The sequence below is a fragment of the Tachyglossus aculeatus genome, chromosome X5 (assembly GCF_015852505.1).
Source record: "Tachyglossus aculeatus isolate mTacAcu1 chromosome X5, mTacAcu1.pri, whole genome shotgun sequence".
Lineage (NCBI taxonomy): Eukaryota > Metazoa > Chordata > Mammalia > Monotremata > Tachyglossidae > Tachyglossus > Tachyglossus aculeatus.
The window spans coordinates 5,726,754-5,751,028 of NC_052097.1; the positions used below are offsets into that span (position 1 = coordinate 5,726,754).

The 24,275-nt window shown below is 46.0% G+C and overlaps 1 protein-coding gene across 5 annotated transcripts in view; it reads left to right on the forward strand.

The window, feature by feature from the left end:
• ARHGAP24 (Rho GTPase activating protein 24) overlaps positions 1–24,275 on the forward strand; it is a 253,226-nt gene that overhangs the window by 206,268 nt on the left and 22,683 nt on the right. For 4 of the 5 annotated variants that reach the window (XM_038769268.1, XM_038769272.1, XM_038769273.1 and 1 more), the window contains one exon: positions 11,363–11,485. In XM_038769268.1, the coding sequence (XP_038625196.1) occupies positions 11,363–11,485 (123 nt within the window). Of the gene's footprint in view, positions 1–11,362; positions 11,486–17,280; positions 18,275–24,275 lie in introns of those variants that run through there. The other variant, XM_038769271.1, reaches the window with a different exon arrangement.

Genomic DNA, 24,275 nt, shown 5'->3' on the forward strand with positions numbered 1-24,275 from the left:
GGCTTAGTGGATAGAACACGGGCCCAGGAGTCAGAAGGACCTGGGTTCTAATTCTGGCTCTGCCACTTGTCTGCTGCATGGCCTTAGGCAAGTCATTTAGCTTCTCTGTGCCTCAGTTCCCTCATATGTAAAATGGGGATGAAAACTGTGAGCCCCATGTGGAACAGGGACTGTGTTCAGCCTGACTGCCTTGTATCTACCCCAGCACTTTGAACAGTTCTTGGTACATAGTCAGCACTTAACAAATACCACAAGTATTAATTATTATAGAATGAATATGGGAATTTCGAGTTTGGGAAAATATGAGACAAAGGAGATAGGGGCTGGAGGATTGTGGCAGCCTCCTCATGCTGGTTTCTTTTATAGATCCAGCTACTTGTCGAGCAGAGATCAATCAGTGGTATTAATTGAGAACTTACTGTGTGCAGAGCACTGTACTAAGCACTTGGGAGAGTACAATATAACAGACACAGTTTGTAGACATGTTCCCTCCCAACAAGGAACTTACAATCTAGAGGATATGTGTAGTCTGAAGCTGTTGTAGACTGTATGCTTCTTGTGGGCAGGTATTGCATCTAATAATAATAATAATAATAATAATGGTATTTGTTAAGTGCTTATTATGTGCTAGGCACTGTACTAAGCGCTGGGTGGATACAAGCAAATCGGGTTGGATTCAGTCCCTGTCCCATGCGGGGCTCACAGTCTCAGTCCCCATTTTATAGATGAGGTAACTGAGGCACAGAGAAGTAAAGCTTCTTGCCCAAGGTCATACAGCAGACAAGTGGCCAAGCCAGGATTAGAACCCATGGCCTTTTGACTTCCAGTTCCATGCTTTATCCACTATGCCATGCTGCTTCTTCCTACTCTTTTGTATTGTGCTTTCCCAAGTGCTTAGTACAATGCTCTGCACAGACTATAAATACCAATGATTGATGTCTGAGTTCCGATTAGGCCTAGCTGGACACAACATAAAGCTTCACTCAGTGGACAGAGCACAAGCTTTGGAATCAGAGGTCATGGGTTCAAATCCTGGCTCCACCAATTGTCAGCTGTGTGACTTTGGGCAAGTCACTTAGCTTCTCTGTGCCTCAGTTACCTCATCTGTAAAATGGGGATTAAGACTGTGAGCCCCCATGGGACACCCTGATCACCTTGTAACCTCCCCTGAGCTTAGAACAGTGCGTTGCACATAGTAAGCACTTAACAAAAGCCATTATTATTATTCTTATAAAACATGGCCATGACAGGAAACATTTGATGTCTAAAACTTGTTCAGCCTTTCTCCTCAGGACAGGGTCAGTATTTCCCCTTTTTTCCAGAATTTTCAGTTAGGAGGCTTCAAGAGTTCATGTGCCCTGGAGCGGAGGAAAGACGATAACCTCGGTCTAATCTTAATTAACTTAGCCCTAGTCGAATGTTCTTGTTTTTGAGCGAATGCTATCAGATTTTGTATAGATGGGCTTTCCCTAGTCCAGTCAGCTTGATTTTCCATGAGAAATGCCTCAGATAAGGATGCATGTGGTGGCCTGATCCATGGCAACTCGAGTCTTTGTCTCAGAAATCAAGAACATTTGGAAAGTCTCAAAGTCAAGGTTGAGGTGGGATGTTGGTGAAGGAAAGGCAGGCCGATTTTCATCAGGAAGGGTGTCTTTAGTTGTTGAAGGGGGGAACCACGGACCTCTTCAGTAATCTCCGCCCACACACACACACACATTTTTTTTTTTGTTTGTTTGTTTTTAATGGTGTTTGTTAAGTGCTTACTATGGGCCAAGCACTGTACCAGTCAAGGGTAAATACAAGCTAATAATAATTATGGCATTTATTAAGCACTTACTATGTGCAAAGCACTGTTCTAAGCGCTGGAGAGGTGGCAAGGTGATCAGGTTGTTCCACATCGGGGCTCACAGTCTTCATCCCCATTTTACAGATGAGGCAACTGAGGCCCAGAGAAGTTGAGTGACTATCCCAAAGTCACACATCTGACAAGTGGCGGAGCCAGGATTTGAACTCATGACCTCTGACTCCCAAGCCCGAGCTCTTTCCAGTGAGCCACACTGCTTCCCAGCCATGCTGCTTCCCATAATAATAATGTTGGTATTTGTTAAGCACTTACTATGTGCCAAGCACTGTTCTAAGTGCTGGGAGTGATACAAGCTAATCAAGGTTGTCCCACGAGGGGCTCACAGTCTTAATCCCCATTTTACAGATGACGGAACTGAGGCACAGAGAAGTGACTTGCCCAAAGTCACACAGCTGACAAGTGGCGGAGGTGGGATTAGGACCCAGGTTGGACCCAGTCCATGTCCCACATGAAGCTCACAGTCTTAATCCCCATTTTACAGATGAGGTAACTGAGGCACAGAGAAGCCTCAGAGAAGTGACTTGTCTAAGGTCACACAGCAGACAAGTTGTGGAGGTGGGATTAGGACCCAGGTTCTTCTGACTCCCATGCCCATGCTCATTCCACTAGGCCATGCTGCATTTCAAATTATATGGATTCTTATGTGAAAGATCTCTCCAGCCTCTGGTTATTAGGTAGAAAAAATGGAGAAGATCCATTATGTGTAAATGGGCAGGAGCAATCTGGTTAGCAGATATCCAAAAGCTCCCTTCCTTATGCTATTACTCCTTTTCTTTGTTCAAGTTCACATGGCGACTTAACTAGGTCCTATGCTGTGCCAACAAAATTATGTTTGTCTTCGAAGAATGCCATCTAGATTTTATCAGACAAGAGTCGTGCATTTCAGAATAATGAAGCAAAAATGGCTAATGAGTATTTGTTGATAGGTCAGTGATTATGAGTGTCTCGAATGCCTTTCTTATTAGGCTGAGCACTTTTTTTCTTTAATGGTATCAAGCACTTACTATGTGCCAGGCACTGTTCTAAGTGCTGGGATAGGTATGAGTTAAGCAGGTTAGACACAGTCCCTATCCCAGGTGGGATATCCCCCTTTTAGACTGTGAGCCCACTGTTGGGTAGGGACTGTCTCTATGTGATGCCAATTTGTACTTCCCAAGCGCTTAGTACAGTGCTCTGCACATAGTAAGCGCTCAATAAATACGATTGATTGATTGATTGATTGATTGACTCACAGTCTTAATCCCCATTTTACAGATGAGATAACTGAAGCCCAGAGAAGTGAAGTGACTTGCCCAAGGTCACCCAGCAGACATGTGGCAGAGACGGAATTAGAATGCAGGTCCTTCTGACTCCAGGCCCATGCTTTATCCGCTAAACCACGCTGCTTGAGAATTATGCATTCCCATCACATGTCCCCTTAAAGGACAGCTTCTGTGACATTTCACCAGGTCAAAATCTACTCTAATGACTTCTCAAGATATTCAAGTGACTTTAAGGGTCATATCTGTACTTTATTTATGAATATTAATGTTAAGCACTTAGTACAGTAGTTATCGACAGTCAAGTCCGCTAGTGGACAACACAGTGCTCTGTACAAATGCGATTGAATGAATGAATGCCTCCCCCTCTAGATTATAAACTCCTTGTGGGCAGGGGATGTGTCTACCAGCTCTGTTATATCATACCCTGCCAAGGGCTTAGTTTGATGCTCTACACACAGTAAGCACTCAATCAATACGATCGATTGATTCCCCCCAAAGGAGATGAGAAAACTGGCCACACACCTCTTCATTAAGAGAAGAATAATTAGCATTCCTGGGGAATTGGAACACTAATAGCCTTGTCATTTTAATAGAGGAATCATTCAATTGAGCCATCCCTTGTGATGAGGTCTGCAGTGTCCCTGTGTTTGAGGTGGCCTTTGAAACAGGCAGAAGTGAACTGAGAAACCGAGAAGGGGGAAATACAAGGAGATGAGACAGACTCCCAAGATCTCCAACTATTTATTGCCCACTACCTCTTTGGGACTGGGACCAGATCTGAAGCACAAACATTAAAGATGTTAACAATCTGTCTTCCTTTTGACACAAAGTCTAGCTTACCCCCTCAGGGGAGCAATTGTAAATTTGCGTAATTAAAATTAATGGGGGAGGCGGGGCAGCTGAGAGGAAGGCCTAATTAAAGCTAATCAGTGATAAACTTGTTGGTGACTAATAGTGAATAAACTGCCAAAAGCCCTCATTGATAGACCCAGAGAGGATTAAACCACAAGGGAAAAGGCCAAATAAAGATGGAATTTTTGGATGCCTTTTCTCCTTCTTTGGTGTCCAGACCAGCAGGAAAACTGACTCATCATGATCAGTGCTATTTATTGAGCACTTACTATGTGCAGAGAGCACTGTATTGGATTAGACTGACTCCTCAGAGCCCATTATTTTTCCTTCAGTTAGACCTCCAGTTGCTTCCCAAAACTCTCATTCATAAAGAGTGAGCTATATACAGACAGGCCATATATCACAATTTTTAAAATGGTATTTATAAAGTGCCAACCACTGTACTAAGCACTGAGGTGGGTACAAGATAATCAGGTCGGACACAGTCCCTGCCCTACTTGGGGCTCACAGCTGTACTCCCCATTATTCAGATGAGATAACTGAGGTGCAGATAAATTGTGACTTATCTGAGGTCACCCAGGTCCTCTGACTCCCAGGCCTGTCATTTTACTTCTCTGTGCCTCAGTTCCTTCATCTGTAAAATGGGGATTGACTGTGAGCCCCATGTGGGAGATGGACTGTGTCCAACCTGTACTTCCCAAGCACTTAGTACAGTGCTTTGAACATAGTAAGCACTCAATAAATACGATTGAATGAATGAATGAATGAATAAACCTGATTAGCTTTTATCTATCCCAGTGCTTAGAACTGTTCCTGGAACATAGTAACCGTTTAACAAATACCATTAAAAATAAATGCCATTAAAAAAAATGACAGAGCCAGCCAAGACTAAAGTCTTGGTCCACTTACTGTGGTCTTTCCACTAGGCCATGTGGTTTCCTCCCATCTGGCCTAGCCCTCTGCTTCCATATGGGTGAAAAAATGCATCATTCAAAATGGAAAAGTACTCCTTCCTAACTTGCGCATGTCACATTCCTATTGATATGTCCCAGAGCCATGATGGAATTTAAAAAATAACGCCACTCCATTTCCAAGTCATAATCAACTTGTAATAGAGCAAGACTCCAAGATCTTTTTCTGCTGACCTTGTGCCTGTATTTGCAGTGGGGGGTTTTTCCTCCCCGAAGGCTCTTTATTTCACTTGCACCCACTGGATTTCACCCTGTTTTCCTAAGGTTGTTGGTCCATTTTGTCTACATCTCTTCAACTTGATTCCCATCTTCCAAAGTGCTAACAACCCTTTCTCATTCAGTGCTGTCTCTCAAAATGATGACATTATTTTTCCTACCTTGATTCAGTTCATCAGTAAAAGATCCCTCAATTAATTCTGGTGTGTGGGCCCTCGATTCAACTTGCTCTTCCTTTGTACTTTATTTTAACGTCCGTCTCCTCCTCTAGACTATCAGCTCCTGGAGAGCAGGGATCAAATCTACTAACACTTGGAATGTACTCTCCCCAGCACCAAGTACAGCGCTTTGCACATAGTAAGTGCTCAATCCATACCATTGATGGACTGTGGACACTTAAGTCATCTATGGCTACCTCTCAGTGGTGATACCTCCTTTACCTATTGACCCAGCCAACTGGATCAGGGCGAAAATCAGACTTTAGAATGCTCACAGACAACGATGTTGAGATTCGGTGTTTTCCTAGTGAGCTCTTTGCCAGACTTCATCTTGTCAGACTTTAATATTTATTCAGTGATATTTTGCTGGTCTCTAATGACTCCTGGGAAGTTTTCATAACCACTTTAAAGAATCCCTCATCCTTAAACTTGTGAAGGTTAGGGCAGCAAAATCTTAATTTTCCATGCTTTTAAATTCCAGCTTGGACTGGCGAATTCAGGTCAGATTTGCATTGCAGATTGGAGAAGGTGTGCAGGAACCGCTGAAGTGGGAAGTTGAGGGCGTAAATTAATTCTGCAAACACACGGGCAAGGTTTGCATTGGATTTGTCATGAGAAAAAGCCCCCTTTGCCCAAGTGGAAGAGAAAACTCAATCTGCACATGAGCAGAATTAAGGCGTTTCTGGTGAAATTGAAAATTGTAAAATTTAACAAAGTTGGATAAAGGTTTATTTCTATTCATGTCTGTCTCCCCGTCTAGAAAGTAAGCTCATCGTGGGCAAGGAATGTGTCTTTTATATTATTATATCGTACTTTCCAAAGTGCTTAGTGCAGTGCTCTGCAAACAGTAAGAACTCAATAAATACAACTGAGTGACTGTTGTCTGGTTTTCAGAAGACCCTCCCCAATCTGGTTCTGATATGGGAATGGAAGGTCTTATTCTGTGTTTTCTCCATTTTGGGGGACTAGCCTCCCTCTGACCCAAGTCCCATTACCAAGTTCTATGCTGGGATGCAGCACTGGGCTTCACATTGACCTAGGAGGGCTTCGTGTTTAGACCACGGGCCTGGAAGTCAGACAGAACTGAGTTCTAGTCCTGTTCACTTTTCTAGGCCTTTTCTAGGCCTCAGTTACTTCATCTATAAAATGGAGATTGAGTGTGAGGCACATGTGGGACAAGGTCTGTGCCCAACCTGATTAACTTGTATCTACCACAGTGCTTAGAACAGTGCTTGGCACATAGTAAGCACTTAACATGTACCACAATTATGATTTTAATTATTAATATTATTAATGCAGAGACTGGAGTGAGAGATAGGGATTAGAGGTCCATTCATTCATTCATTCAATCGTATTTATTGAGCGCTTACTATGTGCAGAGCACTGTACTAAGTGCTTGGGAAATACAAATCGGCAACGTATAGAGATGGTCCCTACCCAACAGTGGGCTCACAGTCTAGAACGGGGAAAGGCACTTGAAAATGGGAGTTAGGGTGGGAGGGGAATGCCCCCAGATAGCACAAAATCTGTTTTCTCCCACCAAATGGCAAGTGTGATGGTCCCCATGTTACATCATGTATGACATCACATGTGCCTCTCCCTGTCCGATATTGGTAAGGAGTGACAACGGCCCCCTGACCCATAGGGAGTAGTTGTGTTGGAGGGAGGAAAGAGGGGGAAGTTCATCTTGAGACATTTCTCTCAGATTAATCATTAGAACCACAGTCTGGTTTCTGCAGACATCCATCTTCTTGGGCAGATCATTACCCAGTGCTGAGCTCCACCTGGGAACAAGAGGAGCAAAGGAGCAAAATTTTTGTGACCAGAAATTACAAATTAAATGCTAACATGTGCCATGTAGAAAAAAAACCCTATTTTTAAAATATTGTGTTTAAGTACTTACTATGTGCCAGGCACTGTTCTAAGTGCTGGGGTAGATATAAGGTAATCCAGTTGGAAACAGTCCCTGTCCCACCCGGGGCTCACAGTATTAATGCCCATTTTGCAGATGAGGTAACAAGCACAGAGAAGTGAAGTGATTTACTCAAGGTCACAAAGCAGACAAGTGGCAGAGACAGGATTAGACCTCAGGTCCTTCTAACTCCCAGGCCCATGCTCTATCCACTAGGCTATGCTGCTGCTTCTATGTTGGCACCAAAGCCCTAAAAACCTCTTCTTATTCACTTTGTTTCCCTCCACTCATGTCCTCTTCCTTCTCCAAGGGGAGATTTAATGGGGGTCAAGGGAGAGTTGGTCTGCTTTTTGGAGCTTGGATTTTTACCATAATTTCTGTTATTGTGGATTTGGGAAGAAATGGGGAGTCCTTTACCATTGACCCGCCAAAGCTAGTGCTGCTGCTGCTGCTGCCATCTGCCCCTGTATATCACCCTGCCTGGGGGAGCAGGGGATCCCCCCCATCTTGCCTGTTACCCCCAAAATATGGGAGGTCTCTGATCCGTCGCAACCAGTTTAATGGACAGTTGTCTATGGTGGGAACAAACAGTGCCATTCAGCAAATCGGAAATAGTCTCTCTTTGCGAGCCTCCGGTCCAACCTTGGTATTTTTCTCTGTGGTTTATTTTGGTTTCCGGGGTACAACAATGTGGCCAATTCTTGGGCTTGTGGCATCCCTTTGAACTATAATTTGTGGCTCGAGTGGCGGATGTCAGAGGCTGTCACCAGTTGGAGCAGGCCCGAGCAGGCCCGTATCCAAATTGGGATCATTCCCAGGGCCTGCACCTCCCATTGCAGTCTCAATGGGAAAACCACACTCAGACTCAGTGGCAAGAACCGTAGCCGTGCCCTGTTGAGGATTTGAATTCGTGACTTTTCGGGGATGCTGATCCAGGTTTCCAGTCTTTGCTACACCTTGCTCCCTCACCACTCTGCCCTGATTTTGGTCTTTAAGACAACGGCCCATTGAAAAATGCCCTATCACCAGCTCAAGTCTTCCCCCAGCCTGTTTCTCGGCCAATAGCATGATGGTAATGGTATTTATTAAGCGCTTACTAGAGAAGCAGCATGGCTCAGTGGAAAGAGCCCGGGCTTTGGAGTCAGAGGTCATGGGTTCAAATCCCAGCTCTGCCAATTGTCAGCTGTGTGATTTTGGGCAAGTCACTTAACTTCTCTGTGCCTCAGTTCCCTCATCTGTGAAATGGGGATGAAGACTGTGAGCCCCCCAGTGGGACAACCTGATCACCTTGTATCCCCCCAGTGGTTAGAACAGTGTTTTGCACATAGTAAGTGCTTAACAAATACCATTATTTTTATTATTATTATTATTATTACTATGTGTCCAGTACTGTTCTAAGCACCAGGGTAGCACCAAGCTAATCAGATTGGGCACCTTCCTTGTCCCACATGGGGCTCACAGCCTTAATCACCATGTTACAGGTGAGGTAACTGAGGCACAGAGAAATTAAGTGACTTGCCCAAAGTCACACAGCTGACAAGTGGCAGAGCTGGGATTAGAACCCACGACCTCTAACTCCCAGTCCTCTGCTCTGTCCACTGGACCATGCTGCTTTCCTTAATTGCACATATTGACCGCAGCAAGCAGAAGGGTGATCAGAGAGTTGCCCCAAGAATTTCCCATCTGTTCTGGTTCAGTTATACAGCCTATGCACTCCGTCACCTCTGCCTTAAGAATAATCCAGCTCCAAGTGGAAAATGTATCCAAAACACCACAGCAGTTCGGGTCTTCCCTCCCATATCAGGCAGCTCAAGGCCTGGACAGGGAGAGGGGCATCGCCCTTTTGGTCTGAAGGTCACCCTGTTGGCCCTCTCCCTTGCCCCCTGAGAGATTGTTTCTCAGATCTCCAGACGGGTGCCCCGGGCCTGACCTTAGATGGAGGGCTGCTGAGAGAGCTGCCCTGGGCCTGACCTCAAATGGAGGGCTCCTGGGAGAGAGTTCTGGTTGGGCCACCAAAATCTGGCTTGGGCCCGGCTTTCTGCCATCGCATACCCTGAAATAATAATAATAATAATAATAATAATAATGGCATTTATTAAGCACCTTCTATGTGCAAAGCACTGTTCTAGGTGCTGGGGAGGTTACAAGGTGTTCAGGTTGTCCCACTGGGGGGCTCATAGTCTTAATCCCCATTTTGCAGATGAAGTAACTGAGGCACAGAGAAGTTAAGTGACTTGCCCAGTGTCACACAGCTGACAATGGCGGAGTCAGGATTTTAACCCATGACCTCTGACTCCAAAGCCCGTGCTCTTTCAGGTCACTCTAGGGCTGTGCCGATGGTCAGCCCGGCCCAGGGACTCAGAGTCAATTTTACTTGCTGAATAGAAGAGGTGGAGGGTAGATCTACAATCCAATAAAGAAAAGTCAAGGCTTTCATTTTGCTAGAGAAGCCACGTGGCCTAATGGGAAAAAATAATGACAATAACTGTGGCATTTATTAAGTGCTTACTATGTACCAGGCACTGTACTAAGTGCTAGGTTATATACAAGATAATCGGGTAGGACATAGTCCCTGCCCCACAAAGGCTCACAGTCTTCATCCCCATTTTCCAGATGAGGTAACGGAGGCCCATTGAAGTGACTTGCTCAAGGTTACATGTGGCAGAGGCAGAATTAGAACTTGGGTCCTTCTGGCTTGCCTGCTGTGTGCCTTTCGAGAAGTCACTCAAATTCTCTGAGCCTCAGTTTCCTCATCTGTAGGATTAAATACGTGCTCTCACCCTTAGACTCTGGGCCCCAGTTGGGACACGGACTGTATCCGACCTGATTATCTGACACTTCCCCATTTAGTAAGCACTTAACTAGTACCGCAATTGTTATTATCCAGGTGGGGCTCTGAAACCAAATTCTCTTTCCAGCTCTGCTGCTGGCCTGCTGTGTGACCTTAGATAAGTCACTTAACTTTTCTGCTGTGCCAAGTTTGAAGGGGGAGACTAATCTCATGCCTAAGTAAAATGTACCACAAAACAAAAACCACAGTATTGCATGAGTGCTAGAATAGAGTATTGTATTAAGTGGGTGAGGAGCACACAGGAAGAAGTCAAAAACATTTGTCCTCCCTTCAAGAAGTTTAAATTTAAGGGAGAAAGCAGAAAGCCTAAATGGAAAGAAAGGCTATAAATGGTCCTAATGAATAAATCAGTTGATTACAAAGAACCCAGCAGATTAATACAGGCGTGCTAAGGGCATAAATCAGAGTGGAGGCGGGAAAAAAATTGAGGGTGACCTTCAGCCTGAATACGACTTAATGTGACTTGTGGCCTTTTTGTGAATTCTGCTTTGCCTTTTATTGTTGCAATACATCGAGCTCAGTCAGGACCCCAAGACACTTGTGGTTTACGGCTTGGGTTCTATAGTACAGAACTGCCAGGCTCAGTAAATGGAAGGAAATGCATTTCCATCTCAGCGATTTTCCCCTGATAGGTTTCAGAATCTATTTTCCATATTGAACTCTATCAACGTCCCAACGGCGACTGAGATCTAACCAATCATTGCCCTGGGAAAGAGTGATCTTTTTTTCAAGGCTCCGAGGAAGACAGAGACATGGGTCTTTCTAAATGCCATTTTTCAAGCCAGGTCAAGATGAGAAGCCATAGGTATTTCACCCATTTGGGATTTGGAAACATTTTGTTCCGGAAATCAACATATTCATACCAGTTCATGTTAATTAAGCCAGAGTGAATTGGCAGAGAAATGGGTCCAAATCCCAAGCTCTTCCACAGGCCTGCTGGGTGACCTTGGGTGAGTCACTTAACCTCCCTGACCCTAAGTAGAGTGCTCTGCACACAGTAAACTCTCAATAAATACCATTCATTGATTGACCCAGTTTCCTCATCTGTAAAATAGGGATGCAGGAACAGGGGACAGGGATCGTTTCTGACCTGATTATCTCATCCTTACCCTGGCACCCAGCACATTGGAAGCACAGTAAATGGCATAATTAATTAAATTTAATGATAAATTATGCAGGAATTTGATTTAATTTTAATTCTTTTTTTTTCTTGCAGGCGGGGACCGAGATCGGATGACAGCCAACCATGAGACCTACCTCCTTATGGCGAGCACACAGAATGACATGGAAGACTGGGTGAAGTCTATCCGCAGAGTTATCTGGGCACCCTTCGGAGGAGGTGAGTGCCCACTGCAACCCCCGAAAGACATCCACTGAGTGGTACAGAAGCATTGTTGCCTCAGTCTTCCCCATCTGTGTCCTGTGGAGAAGGCTGCTCAGTCAATCAATCAATCTATCTATGCTATTTACTGAGCGCTGACCACCCACTGCCTCCCTCATGAGAATTAATGGAGCGTGACCTAGCAGAGGGAGCACGGGTCTGGGAGTCAAAAAGACTTGGGTTTTAATCCCAGCTCTGCCACACGGGCAAGTCGCTTCACCTTTTTTTGTTTAGTGTTATTTGTTTAGCATTTACTATGTGCCAGGTCCTGTTCTAAGCACTGGGGTAGATATAAGATAATCAGTTTGGACACAGTCCCTGTCCCACAAGGGCCTCACGGTCTTAATCTGCACTTATCAGATGAGGTAACTGAGACACAGAGAAGTGAAGTGACTTGCCCAGGGTCACTCACAGCAGACAAGTGGCAGAGTTGGGACTAGGTTCCTGGTCCTTCTGATTCCCAGGCTCACTTCTCTGGGCCTCAGTTACCTCAATTGTAAAATGGGGATGAAGACTGTGAGCCCCATGTGAACAGGGACTATTATCCACCAATTATCCTGATTATCACGTACCTACTCCAGTGCTTAGAAGAGTGCCTGGCACATAATAGGCGCTGAACAAATACTATAAAAAAACAAATGTCAGAGGGGGAATAAACACGGTGTATTCTTGCTGCTTAGAAAGTGAAATGCCAACCTTGTCTTTGAAACACAGCCTGGCTCAACTGCTCTGTGAACTGGTGGAGGAGAAAAAGTCATTTCTTGATTAACCCTTTTGCCCCCCATCCTTTCCATTCTCCCCCTCTTCCTTGTCTTTTCTCTGTCTGTTCTCCCCTGCTACTTTTAATTAAACACCTGTGTGCTGATTCAGAGGCAAGGAGCAGGTAAGGGTTGGGAAATCGAGGCAGGGGGTTGCTTCTTTCACTGGCGGTCAGCAATTATCGGAAGGAAGTGGCAACTGCGGATGAACTCCAGGCAAGAACTCTGCTGACTTGGGGGAGGGAGGTGCAGTTGTCTTTGTCAGGGCTTGAGGATGACTAATCAATCAATTCATCAATCGTATTTACGGAGTGCATGCTGTGTGCAGAGCACCGTACCATGCGCTTGGGAGAGTACAATATGAGAAAGTTGGTAGACAAGCTCCCTGCCCTAGACTGTAAACCTTAGACTGTACCATCACTGTGAGCAGGGAATGTGTCTGTTATAGCGTTATATTGTAATAATAATAATAATAATAATAATAATAATAATAATAATAATAATGGTGTTTGTTAAGCGTTTCCTATGTGCCAAGCACTGTTCTAAGCATTGGGGTAGATACAGGTTAATCAGGTTGTCCCACATGGGGCTCACATTTTTAATCCCTATTTTACAGATGAGGTAACTGAGGCACAGAGAAATTAAGTGACTTACCCAAGGTCACACAGCAGACAAGTGGCAGAGACGGGATTAGAACCCATGTCCTCTGACTCCCAAGCCCATGCTTTTTCCACTAAGTCATGCTGCTTGTACTCTCCCAAGCACTTAATGCAGTGTTTGGCGGACAATAAAGGGCCAATAAATACTACTGGCTGACTGACTGACTGCCCACGACGAGCTTATAAATTACGGATGTGGGCATAAGGGCTGTGGGTCTGAGGAAGGGGTGAATACAGGTAGGAAATCCAAGTGTCGAGGTGATGCAGCTGGGAGTGGGAGCAGAAGAAACAAGGGCTCAGTCAGGGATGGCCCCTAGCACCTCGCTAGCCAGCCAGACATACGGTGGCAAAAAGGGCAATGAAACCCAGACTTGGCGGCTTTGACCTCTTAGCCCAGTCCTTCCAGGGGGCAGAAGGAGGTTTTCCTAGGGAGCACATTGGTCTCCCAGACACAATGATGTTGTGGTAATGGAGCTAGGTTTCAGCAGAATGCCAGATTGGCCTGGACTTTTGGTGAGAAAATGAGATTCCCAAGCAAAATGGTTCATTGGTGGGTAATAAAGGGGCCCCAACTTGGAAACAGTGTTGCCTAGTGGATGGAGCCTGGGCCTGGGAACTAGAAGACCTGGTTCTAATCCCAGCTCTGACACTTACCTGTGTGTGTGTGTGATCTCAGGCAAATCACATCACTTCTCTGTGCCTCAGTTACCTCAACTGCAAAATGGGGATTCAGTACCAGTTCTCCCTCCTGTTTAAACTGTGAGCTCCATTTGGGACAAAGACTGAATCTGACCTGATTTTGGGGGCGGGGGAAGGAGTTTTATGGTATTTGTTAAGTGCTTACTATGTGCCAAGCCCTGTACTAAGTTCTGATTAACTTGTATCTGCCCCCAACAGTTAGAACAGTGCTTGACATATAGTAAGCACTTAAAAAATGCCATTTAAAAAAACTGGTCTATTCAACTGGACTCTACTCTCTGTCTTTCTCCTCATTCTGTGGGCAAGGGGAAGTGAGGCAGGTGTGTGTTTGTGTGGTGTGTGTCTGTGTGTGTTTGCACATGTGTATGTTCATTCAGTCGTATTTATTGTATTTATTGAGTGCTTACTGTGTGCAGAGCACTGTACTAAGTGCTTAAGTATATGTGTCTGTCAAGAGCCTGTCTAGTGGAAAGAGCACAGGCCTGAGAATCAGGGGACTTGGATTCTAATCCCAGCTTTGCCACTTGCTTGCTGTGTGACTGTGGACAAGTCACTTAGCCGCTCTGTGCCTCAGTTTCCTTGCCTGCAAAATGGGGATTCAGCACCTATTCTCCCTCCCTCTTAGACTACGAGCCCCTTGAGGGACAAGGACTCTGTCCAACCTATCTTGTATGGACCTCAACAGTTAGTACAGTGCTTGGCACATAATGCTTAACAAATACCACAACGGTCATTATTTTTATCATTATTGTACGAGTCAAGTGTCAACAGCCTCATGAGACAGTTGTCAGACTGGGTATCTGTTCATATCATTTGGATCTAGGGGACTCAGAAATGCTCATAGTTGTTCCAAAGGAACACCGAGCCCTGTTTTTCCATGGGCTGAGCTAGGCATAAAAAATATACTTGTACCTCTAAATGCCATAAAATAACAATAGTAATAATAATAAGAATGGTGATGGTGCTTAGCACGGTCCTATTTCCTGGAGGTCATCAAATCATTCATAGTCCCTGTCCTATAAGGGGCTCACAGCCTAAGTGGGAGAGAGAGCAAGTATTTTATCCCCCTTTTACAGCTGAGAAGCAGCATGGCCTAGTGGGTAGAGCACGGGCCTGGAAGTCCGAAGGTCATGGGTTCTAATCCTGGCTCAGCCACTTGTCTGCTGTGTGACCTTGGGCAAGTCACTCCTCTTCTCTGTGCCTCAGTAACCTGATCTGTAAAATGGGGATTGAGACTGTGAGCCTCACTTGGCACAACTCGATTTGCTTGTATCCTCTCCAGTGCTTTGCACATAGTAAGCGCTTAACAAATACCATTATTATTATTATTAGGAAACTGAGGCACAGAACAGTTTCTGAATTGCCCAAGGTCTGCTGGGTGTTGGGAGGCCTTTCAGAATTGGAAAGTGTGAGTCCTCCTTCTTTCCCTCCTGGAGTTTACAGTCTAGCAGAACTGAGGTGGGGTGAGGGAGGGTTAAATTTGCTTGAACAAGCAATTTGCATATAATGAGTCAGAAGTTGGACTTGATTTCTAAAAAATTTTGGCATGAAACCTGGAGTGTTTATATTGTTTCCTGTTAGAGAAAACAGCCACGGTAGCTAAAAATGACTTCTTGGTTCAGTTTTTTTTTCTTCCCCTGACTGCGGATAGCATTTTCCGGCTGTCAGATTAGTCCATGGGTTCAGGGCCCTGGAGAAAAGAATATTGAGAATAAAAAACCCTGGGTGATTCCGAGAGTCTCAATCCCAGCATCAACATTTCCTCTGTCCTTCTCCTGAGCCATAATGATGATTATTATTGTTTTTACATTTATTGAGCACTTTCTGGGTGTTGAGCACTGTGCTAAGACCTGAGAATCTCACAGGCCTGAGAATCAGGGGACTTGGATTCTAATCCCAGTTTTGCCACTTGCCTGCTGTATGACTGTGGACAAATCACTTATCCGCTCTGTGCCTCAGTTTCCTTGCCTGCAAAATGGGGATTCAGCACCTATTCTCCCTCCCTCTTAGACTACAAGCCCCTTGAGGACAGGGACTCTGTTCAACCTATCTTGTATGGACCCCAACTCTTAATACAGTGCTAAGAGTCAAGTGCTAAGATACCAGAGAGTCAAGCCGGACACAGTCACTGTCCCACCCGAGTCTCATAGTCTAAAAGGTAAGGAGAAGTAGATATTTTATTCCCATATGACAGATGAGGAAACTGAGGCTCAGAAAAGTTAAGTGGCTTCCCCAAGGTCACACAGCAGTTCCATGCCGCATTGGCCGGAAGGAGTCCAGGAGCCTGTCCCTGGCTTGAGCAGTAGCCAGATGAGGCAGTGTTGGTTATGATGGGTGGCCCTGGAACAGATTAGCCTAATGGAAAGAGCCCGGATCTGGGACTCAGAGGACCTGGCTTCTAATCCCAGCTCCTCCACTAGTCAGCTGCATGACCTGTGTGATTTAACCTGTCTGTCCCTCAGTTTCCTCTTCTGTAAAACGGCGGTTCAGGACATGTTCTTCTTCCTAGTCTGTGAACTCATATGGGACAGAGACTGTACCTGACCTGCTTATCTCATATCTATCGCAGTGCTTAATAAAGCACTTGGCACGTTGTCAGTGCTTAATGAAGACCACGTTTGCTATTTGCCCCAGGTTGATATTACTGGACTGTGGGATGGACAGTGAGGCTCGGCGACAGAGTCCTCCTCCAACTGGGGCCTGGGGCCAGTGGGGACCCAGAGCCGTGAGCCGTCGCAGGCCGAGGGGGTGGGTCATAAGCTGGTCTGTCCGCTGGGTGACCTTGGACAAGTCATTTCACTTCTCTGCGCCTCAGTTACCTCACCTGTCAAATGGCGATTAGGACTGTGAGCCTCATAAGGGACCTGAACTGTGTCCAACCTGATTAGCTTGCTGTCTATCTCAGTGCCGATTACAGGGCCTCTTATGTGGTAAGCGCTCAACAAACACAATTAAAAAAAAGAATGTCTCCATGTTGTTCACGGGAGCTCATCGAGTGCCTGGAGCCTCTGATGAGGGGATTTGCTGATGTCACAGCAGGCCAGATTTTTCAATGATTAACCTGACGATGAAATTGTTCATTAATTTGGTCTGGGAGCATGGGGGGCATCCAGGGAGGAAGGAGGAGGGGAAGATCAGAAATCCTGTCCAGGACTGTGTCTGAACCAGATGCCTCAGGGAAGAACAAGGCACCAGTCCCTTTGTTACGTGCCTGCACCCCCCAATTCTTGCCTTGTTTTGACTTAGAGGGGAATCTAGGGGAATCTGTGTAATTCCTCTGGTAGGACCTTCCTCTGGGGAGAATTTCTAGCTCCAACTATGCTCCTCAACCCAGGAAGCCCAAGGGGCAGCAGTGGCAGAATGGGAATGAAGGGGAGGTGGGAAGGGACCAGGAAGTTTAAACCTGTGGCTGGGGAGCTGGATCTAGGGAGAGAGAGACTGAGCCGGTTAAGCCGTCCACAGGACGACTTGAAGTCAACTCAAAGTCAAAAGCAGGAGAAAAAAAATCAACATTGCAGCGGAGTTCAGTGGACTTCTCTCCTCCCCCTTGCTTTTTCTTTCACATCGTTGCTGCTGCACCTGGTGCATGTGGCCGATTGGAACTGAAGGCGACCGTGACAGAGGTGGTGGTGGTGGGGATTCTACCAGCAGCCCTGCTCGGCATTCCTTTGGAAAAGGGAGAGGAGGATAAGGAGGGGGGAGAGGGGTCTTAGAGGACAAACACTGGCCTCCGAGCCATCCCTTCAAATGGGCACCGGAACCCTCCTATTGGCAGTTCAGCCCAGCTCCTCTCTTGCCTCTGACGCATCCCTTCCAGGAGATGAGGGAGTTTGAAGATGGAAAAAAGAAACCCGCCGGATTTGTCTCCAGAGATTCCTGGTCATCCCATCTCCTGACAGGTCATTGATTATGTAAGGGAAGAGGGGTGCGTCCTCTGGGAAGGGACTGCGTTGGACAGAAACACTTCATCAGAGATTGAATTTTTTTCTCTACCCCGCTGGCTGAGAGAAAGGGTGTCAGAAAGAAGACCCTCAGGTATCCTTGAGTAGGGGGTGGTCTTTGGGCTGGTTCTCATCTTCCCCTTCACGTGGACGTCTGCCGGCTTTTGCCAGAGGAATCTGATCCACCCCCTCCCTTCCAGTTGAGGAGACCGTTCTTCTTTAAAAAAAAAAATCACCACAGCGTCTGCTGTTGGAATCGAAGAGGTAGCTGGCTTCCCCGCTGCTGTTCTATTGCGGGGACGTTTCAGCATGCCTGCTGGTCTCCCTGCAGAAACGGGCAAAACGACAGCAGACCATCACATCGGGGCCTGGTTGAGACGCCAGGGGGCCTCCACGGGCTGAGGGTGAGCCTGGGTGTGGCGAGGCCGGACCACCAGGGACCGGGTGGTCAGATGCCCAAGGGCAGGAGGCAGAGCTCCAGACCCAAAATCTGAACCCCGAATGCAGCAATGAGTGGCCACTGACGACCCCGGAGGAGGAGAGAGAGGAGGCTGGGGGTGGGCCCCGAAGTCTGAAGGATGCCCGAAGACAGGAACAGCAGGGGGCTCCCCCAGGGGGCTTTGGTCGCGCCCCCTTTCATTCCCAAGACCACCTACAGGAAAATCAAGAGGTGTTTCAGTTTTCGGAAAGGTAGGTTGCCTAGGTTTTGTGGAGCCCAGGAAATGTTGTTGCAGGTGAAGAGCCAGGGACCGTGGGAGCAGATGGGATACAGTTGTACGACAGCCTTCTTGCTGGCTGATTTGTGTCCTTGGACTTCTGAATTCCCAGAGGAAGTTTCATAGTGACTTTCCTGGGATTGGATTTGGTGGATGGGTCTTCCCACACAATAGTACTGGGTTTGGTCCAAGTGACGGTGTTGGGGACATCCCAATGGAAGGAGCACGGGCCTGGGGGTCAGAGGACCTGGGTTCTAATTCCAGCTCTACTACATGCTTGCTCTGTGACCTTGGACCAGTCGCTTAAACCCTCTGTGCTGCAGTTTTCTCGTCTGTAAAATGCCAGGGTGGGAGGGGGTTGATACATGTTCTCCTTCCAAGCAGCATGGACTACTGGATAGAACTCGTGCCTGGGAGTCAGAAGGACCTGGGTTCTTTTCTCGCTCTGCCACTTGTCTGCTGTGTGACTCTGGGCAAGTCACTTCACTTCTCTGGGCCTCACTTACCTCATCTGTAAAATGGGAATTAAGACTGTGAGCCTCATATGGGACAGGAACTGGGTCCAGCCCAGTTTGCTCATATCCATCCCAGGGCTTAGTACAGTACTTGGCACATAGTAAGCACTTAACAAATAACACAATTATTGTCATTATTACTATTCATTCATTCATTCAATCGTATTTATTGAGCACTTACTGTGTGCAGAGCACTGTACTAAGCGCTTGGGAAGTATAAGTTTGCAACATGTAGAGACAGTCCCTACCCAACAGCGGGCTCACAGTCTAGAAGGGGGAGACAGACAACAAAACAAAACATATAAACCAAATAAAATAAATAGAATAAATATGTACAAGTAAAATAGAGTAATAAATATAAATATGTACAAACATATATACATATATACAGTCATTACTAGTCTGTGAGCCCTGTGTAGGACAGGAATTGTGCCTGATCTGTTGACCTTGTGCCTACCTTAGTGCTTAGTACAGTGGCACCTAGTAAATACTTAATAAATACCATTATTTATATCATTTCTTATAAGCCCTCATACATCTAAAACCAGCCAAAGTGGAAAGAGGAGATCTGGCTTCCAGCATTTAACTAGGCAGAAACTCTGCAAGGATTGAGAGGAGATGAAGGTTCCGTGCATCTGTTGACACCCTGGGTTGCCCTAAGTCACACAGTTGACAAGCGGCAGAGCCAAGATTCGAACCCACGACCTCAAACTCCCAAGCCTGTGCTCTTCCCACTAAGCCACGCTGCTTCTCTAGGCACTAAGTGTCAAGGACTGTACTAGATTCAAGATAATCAAGGCTATGGTAGATACAAGATAATCAGGCCGGCCACAGTCCCTGTCCCACATGGTACTGACATGTTAAGGGGGAGGAAGAAACCTCATAGATGTAGAAACCCCAGGAACTCTTAGAGAAGCATTAAAACTTTTCGCCCATTAGGGATTGGTTTAGAGCAATGTTGAAGTAAGTCCGAGAAGACCTCGAGCTGCTTGAAGGAGTTAATGCTCTTCCCAAAGTTCCTAAGTTGTTACCCCTGGCCCAGGTAGAACTGGGTTCAATGATAATGCCCGTTGCAATCTCTAGTGTGACCTACTTAGTTCTGAAAGGGAAAGGATGAGGGCCATGAGACTCAAATCTCTTAAATGCCGGAAACATGTCCATCTTGGAGGCAGAGGAAATGTAGAATCACCAGCTGCAGTGAAATTTGGGGGTCATCTGAGGATTCTACTTCTCCGTGTTTAATCTCCCCCATCATCACGAGGCCCGAGATTGGATCTCTACCATTAGGCCCTCCCCACCCACCCCCGCCTTTTTTTAGGAATTCAGCAGTCTTTTATCAGTTACTCTTGAGACCCATTGAAAGGTGCACAACTTCCATCTGGCAGAATCACACAGCTATTTAACAGGAGGAGATGATTAGTCAGACAATCAGACATATTTACTGAGTGCTTACTGTGTGCAGAGCACTGTACTAAGCGTTTGGGAGAGTACAGTATAACAGAGTTAGTAGACGTGTTCCCTGACCTCAACAAGGATTTATTTATGTATTTTTGTATTGAATGGTATTTGTTAAGCATTTACTATGTGCTACGAACTATACTAAGCACAGAGGTAGACACAAGCTAATCAGGTTGGTGACAGTCCATATCCAGCAAAGGGCTCACAGTCTTAATCCCCATTTTATAGGTAACATAACTGAGGCAGAGAAGTCAAGTGACTTGCCCAAGGCCACAGCGTGGCTTAGTGGAAAGACCGGGCTTGGGAGTCAGAGGTTGTGTGTTCTAATCCCGGCTCCTTCACTTTGGGCAAGTCACTTAACTTCTCTGTGCTTATCTGTAAAATGGGGATTAAGACTGTGAGCCCCATATGGGACAACCTAATTACCTTGTGTCTACCCCAGTGCTTAGAACAGTGCTTGGCACATAGTAAGTGCTTAACAAATACCGTCATCATCATCAACCCAGGACCTTTTGACTCCCAGGCCCATGCTACTTCTCAAACCTCATTCATAATTTCTGTCAAACTCAAATCCCCCGTAATGTAGTTAAGGAAGGCCTCTTAACAGCATATCACAGACCCACAAACTGAAAAGTCAAGGGCCTTGCAGTGGGAGGTCAGCCCAAGGTCAGTGCTGGTTAACAGAGTCCAGAGGAAAAGGGGAATCCCATGATCCTGTTCAGGCCAGCACTTTACCCCTTCCCATGGGACCGAACACCTTAGGCTCGGAAATAGCTCTGACCACGTTTGATTCCTTGAAGTTGGCGTAGTTTCCGCCACTGCCGTGCAGACAGCCCCTCAGGCCCAGAGGGAGGAAGGGCACAGATGCCTCTCTCCAGTTCTCATGCTCTCCTCACGTCCAGGCCATGGGCCATGCTAATTTGCACCTTAAACACAAAGTGAGAAACAGCAGCCATGGAGAAATGATTTGCAGGTGAGAGTCGGAGCTGGGTTTAAAAAGCAGCATGGCCTAGTGGTTAGAGCGTGGGCCTGGGATTCAGAAGAACCACAGTTCTAATCCCGGCTCTGCCATTTGTCTGCTGTGTGACCTTGGGTAAGTCACTTAACTGCTCTGGGCCTCAGTTACATCATCTGTTAAAAGGGGATTAAGAGTGAGAACCCCTTATGGGACTGTGCCTAACCTGACGAGCTTGTATCTGCCGCAGCGCTTAGTAGTGCCTGACAGCTAGTAAATGCTTAATAAACAGCAATTAAAAAGAAAAATGGGACTATCTGGTATTATACTGGTCAGATGGGCACCCTAGTCCCATTGCCAGGAGATGATGGCAAATACAGGGGAAGAAAATACAGCCTACTCCTCTTTTCCCCCACAGATATTCCACTCTGAGCCTTGGGTAATTTAAGGAATGTCCAATGGGTGAGGGAAGGACTATCCACTTGATGTACCCAGTTGGCTTTTGATTTCTGTTAGAACCACAGTGAACTTTAAAAATGATAGTGGTATTTGTTAAGCACTTATTATTTTTTCAAGCACTGTACTAGGCATTGGGGTTAGTACAAGGTAATCAAATCCATTCATTCACTCAATCATATTTATTGAGTGCTTTCTGTGTGCAGAGCACTGTACTAAGCGCTTGGGAAGTACAAGTTGGCAACATCTAGAGATGGTCCCTACCCAACAGCAGGATCACAGTCTAGAAGGGGGAGACGGACAACAAAACAAGACATATTAACAAAATAAAATAAGTTGAATAAATATGTACAAATAAAATAAATAAATAAATAAATAGAGTAATAAATACGTACAAACATATATACAGGTACAGGTACAGTATACAGGTACAAATTGAACACAGACCCTGTCCCACCTAAGGCTCAGAGTCTAAGGGGGCAGGAAACAGGAATTTCATTCCCCTGTTATGGATGTGGAAACAGAAACACAGAGAAATGACTTGCAGGCTAGAGTTGAAACTCGGATTAGAACCCAGGACCCCCAGGTCTCAGGACCGGGCTCTTCCCACAAGGCCACGCTGTTTCTTGTGTTTCCTCTTGCTTTTTCCACTTTCTGTGGGAGGGCAAGGACTTGCTTATTCTAGGTTTGATGTCTTGGCCCTCCTTGTCTACCAACTGCATAGACAGGGGTGTGTTTGAGGTGTGCAGCTGTTGCTGTTTCTTAGCAGTTTTCTGCCCTGCCCTCATTATTCTTGTCCACCCTAAGGAGCCTTCCATGTCTCTTCAGAAGCTCACACAACCAAGATCTTGAAAATCACCCTCCCTTCTCAAAGAATGTCATTAAAAAAAGCTTCCCCAACTAAAAAAAAAAAAAAAAAAAAAGAAGGTGACATCTGCCCCAAGCTTGCTTACAACTCACTCCAGAGGCTTACAGATTCAGGATCTTGAAAATTATCTTCCCACATTAAAGGATGTCTTAAAAAAAATCTTTCCCACCTGAAAAATGAAGAAGGTGGCAACTGCCCCAAGGAAGCTTACAAGTTTCTCCAGAAGTTCACAGATCCAGGATCTTGAAGATGATCCTCCCCTCTCAAAGAACGTCATAAAAGAAAAATCTTCCCCACCTAAAAATAATGAAGGTGTTTTTTTATAATAATAATAATAATAATAATAATGGCATTTACTAAGCTCTTACTGTGTGCAAAGCACTGTTCTAAGCGCTGGGGAAGTTACAAGGCGATCAGGTTGTCCCTCAGGGGGCTCACAGTCTTAATCCCCATTTTACAGATGAGGTAACTGAGGCACAGAGAAGTTAAGTCAATCAATCAATCAATCGTATTTATTGAGCGCTTACTGTGTGCAGAGCACTGTACTAAGCACTTGGGAAGTACAAGCTGGCAACATATAGAGACAGTCCCTACTGAAGAGTGGGCTCACAGTCTAGAAGGGGGAGACAGAGAACAAAGCCAAACATACTACCAAAATAAAATGAATAGATAGGTACAAGTAAAATAAATAAATAAATAAATAGAGTAACAAATATGTACAAACATATATACATATATACAGGTGCTGTGGGGAAGGGAAGGAGGTAAGATGCGGGGGATGGAGAGGGGGATGAAGGGGAGAGGAAGGAAGGGGCTCAGTCTGGGAAGGCCTCCTGGAGGAGGTGAGCTCTCAGTAGGGCCTTGAAGGGAGGAAGTGAGCTAGCTTGGCGGATGGGCAGAGGGAGGGCATCCCAGGACCAGGTGAGGACGTGGGCCGGGGGTCGATGGCGGGACAGGAAGGCTGAGTAGGTGCGAATGAGGTTGTCCTTAATGTAACTTGGTGATAACAAGGGCCTTTTTCCCGGGGTGTAGGGGGGGAGAGTCAGTCAGGACCAGACTGGGAAGGGGGGTTGGGGGGCACTATAAGGAAGGTCGCTTAAGTGGGGGGGGGGGGGTAAGTGACTTGCCCTAAGTCACACAGCTGACAATTGGCAGAGCCGGGATTTGAACCCATGACCTCTGACTCCAAAGCCCGGGCTCTTTCCACTGAGCCACGCTGCTTCTCTATGCTGGTTATGGGTTAATCACATTCAAGCAAAATGTTCGCAGGAGGCAAAAATCGACCAATTTCTTAGTCCAACTGAGGGCCCGGGACTACTTGTACACAGTATTGGCAGAAGGAGGCCCAAGCCCAGAGGTTTTCTGAATCACTGGAATGAAATGTTGGCACAGCGGCTTTCTTCCTGATCTATTTGAAAATATTAAAAAAAACACACTACAATTTCCTTCCCACATCACTGAAGAGATGCACAAAACAGGCTGCCAGCATAGGGAGAGGGAGGAGTGTTTATATCTGAGGAAAGGAAGTCAGAGGGAGGGCAGGAGGAGAGAAAGGGGAAGTGAAAGGATTAATGGAAGTGGGCAGGTCTAAAAATGCCATAGGTTGTCCCTACTCCAGTCCATACTTTATAATAGGAGTATTTATTAGCACTACTATGTGCCAGGCGCTGGTAGAGGTTCAAGATGATCAGGATGGAAACAGACCCTGTCCCATGGGGTGCTC